Source organism: Nematolebias whitei, chromosome 13, assembly GCF_014905685.2.
Source record: "Nematolebias whitei isolate Nwh7 chromosome 13, NemWhi1, whole genome shotgun sequence".
Taxonomy (NCBI): Eukaryota; Metazoa; Chordata; class Actinopteri; order Cyprinodontiformes; family Rivulidae; genus Nematolebias; species Nematolebias whitei.
The window spans coordinates 13,084,017-13,086,189 of NC_056510.1; the positions used below are offsets into that span (position 1 = coordinate 13,084,017).

General features: G+C 33.4%; 1 protein-coding gene across 1 annotated transcript in view; it reads left to right on the plus strand.

The window, feature by feature from the left end:
- The window catches only part of lrp1bb (low density lipoprotein receptor-related protein 1Bb), a 235,325-nt gene that overhangs the window by 127,147 nt on the left and 106,005 nt on the right, over nucleotides 1-2,173 (plus strand). Inside the window, exons 23-24 of the mRNA XM_037686113.1 lie at nucleotides 592-789; nucleotides 1,546-1,750. Coding sequence (XP_037542041.1) covers nucleotides 592-789; nucleotides 1,546-1,750 — 403 coding nt within the window. The remainder of the gene's footprint in view (nucleotides 1-591; nucleotides 790-1,545; nucleotides 1,751-2,173) is intronic.

Genomic DNA, 2,173 nt, shown 5'->3' on the forward strand with positions numbered 1-2,173 from the left:
TGTATATATATATATAACACCAAAACATAAAGGCTTCAATGGCAATATGATGGAGTCTTCTTTAGCCCAACTGTTTGGCTTCAGAGTGAAACATCATGCATCTGTCTCTTTTATTTCACTGCCAGTTTTCATCACAAATTGCATGGAATCAATATTTTCAAAAAGCTACATTAATTAATTCCAACTTAGATTTGTTTAGGGTCAACTGTACACTGATATGCATAAAGGACATGGCAGAAGCTGGAAAAGCATGCAAGCGTGTATTTGGGTATAGCTTATGTATTGTAAGGTGAATAAAGCACAATTATTTTTTTTAGTCAGTCATTTTCTGGAAATATTGCATAGTTCTAACTTCCTTTTTTGTAGTTTTTAAAAATGCACAACATTGTTATGACAATAATTTGGGTCACATCATGTTTAACCTATCAAAATGGGGCAAGGTATTTTGCAGATGACAACAACAGTGTGTTATTTGTGTGAAAAAATCTCTATCTCAAGTAGATGAAGTTCCACATTGTCAGTTCAGTAAAACAAATATATATATATATATATATATATATATATATATTCTTTTTTTGTCTTCTTGACTAGATCCTTTCGAAGCTTTCATCATTTTCTCAATCCGACATGAGATAAGACGAATAGACCTTCACAGAAGAGACTACAGTCTGCTGGTGCCAGGACTGAGAAACACCATTGCTTTAGATTTTCATTTTAACCACAGCCTTTTGTACTGGACTGATGTGGTGGAAGATAAGATCTACAGAGGAAAACTCTCAGAGTCTGGTGGTATGTACACACTCAGCAAACACTAGACCAGTGTACGTAATACTTTGATACATACTGTATGTGTGTGCCAATGTGCTGTATACTGAGTATTGTCATTTATAATGCACTTTCTTTTTTTTTAATAGAAGCACTTTAATGGATACCTAAAATGTTCAGAAGGATGTTTTTTTTTTTTTTTTTTTTTTTTTTTTTTTTTTTTTTTTTTTTTTTCTGTTGTCTTCACATATAGTACTTAGTTCAGAAAAATTGGGCTGATGTTGGCTATTACTGATTTTTTTATTTATTTTTATCTTGACAAAAAGTGAAAAATACTGCTGGGCTAGAAGTAAGCTTTTATAGTACACTATTTCCTCCTTCTAAAATCATGAATCTAAACTTCTTGTAGCCTCAAAGCTTTTGTGGGTGGTAGTTCTCTTAAATTTACTTCCCTCCGTAAAGCTCTAGCAATCAACTATTGCCAGTGCCCATTCCAATCTTTTGTGACACATACATAAAAGACCAGACATCCATTTATACAGTTAAATTATAAGTTTAGTAGGGAAATCCATTTTCTATGCTTAATGGAACCTTGCAGGAAGTAATGTAAAATAAAATAAAAAAGTTTCCCTATAGATAATGTACATTTTTTTGTACTTTATTCTTGAGAATATATATTTCTCAAAAACTGCATTTACTTGCCACCCTTGTGGTTTGACTTCAACATACTGTATGTCAGTGCAATGTGGTCATGCTGTTGTCTTGCTAATATTGTCTTAGGAGTGACAGCGATTGAGGTGGTTGTGCAGCATGGTCTGGCCACCCCAGAGGGTTTGGCTGTGGACTGGATTACAGGAAAACTGTACTGGATTGACAGCAATTTGGACCAAATTGAGGTGGCCAAGCTGAACGGAGACATGCGCGCTACACTTATTGCAGGAGGCATGGAGCATCCTCGAGCCATCGCTCTTGATCCTGGACAGGGGTATGTTTATCACTGCTGGCAGCTATAAGAATTGGGAATAATAAAAGAAAAATAAGTGTACTGTAACTTTTCTTTATTTCACATTGGTGCATTTGTTTTGGTATATAAACAATGGGCTTTAAGGTCCACTCAGGCAGTTTTTATACAATCCAATAAAAATGTTTTATACTTTATTTCAGATATATATATATATATATGTATATAAAAAAAGTGATTTTACTACAAAGTAATATTCCCACTGTTGTTTTCCCTTCACATGCTTCATTACTTATTTAGTCTTGCTGAGCTTCAATGCTGTTCTTCAAGACGTCAACCAAGAACTTTTAACAATAAGACATGCTTTGTTTTTGCTTTAGCTGGTTCCCTCTGGGCCTTTATTATTATTATTATTATTATTATTATTATTATTATTATTATTATTAT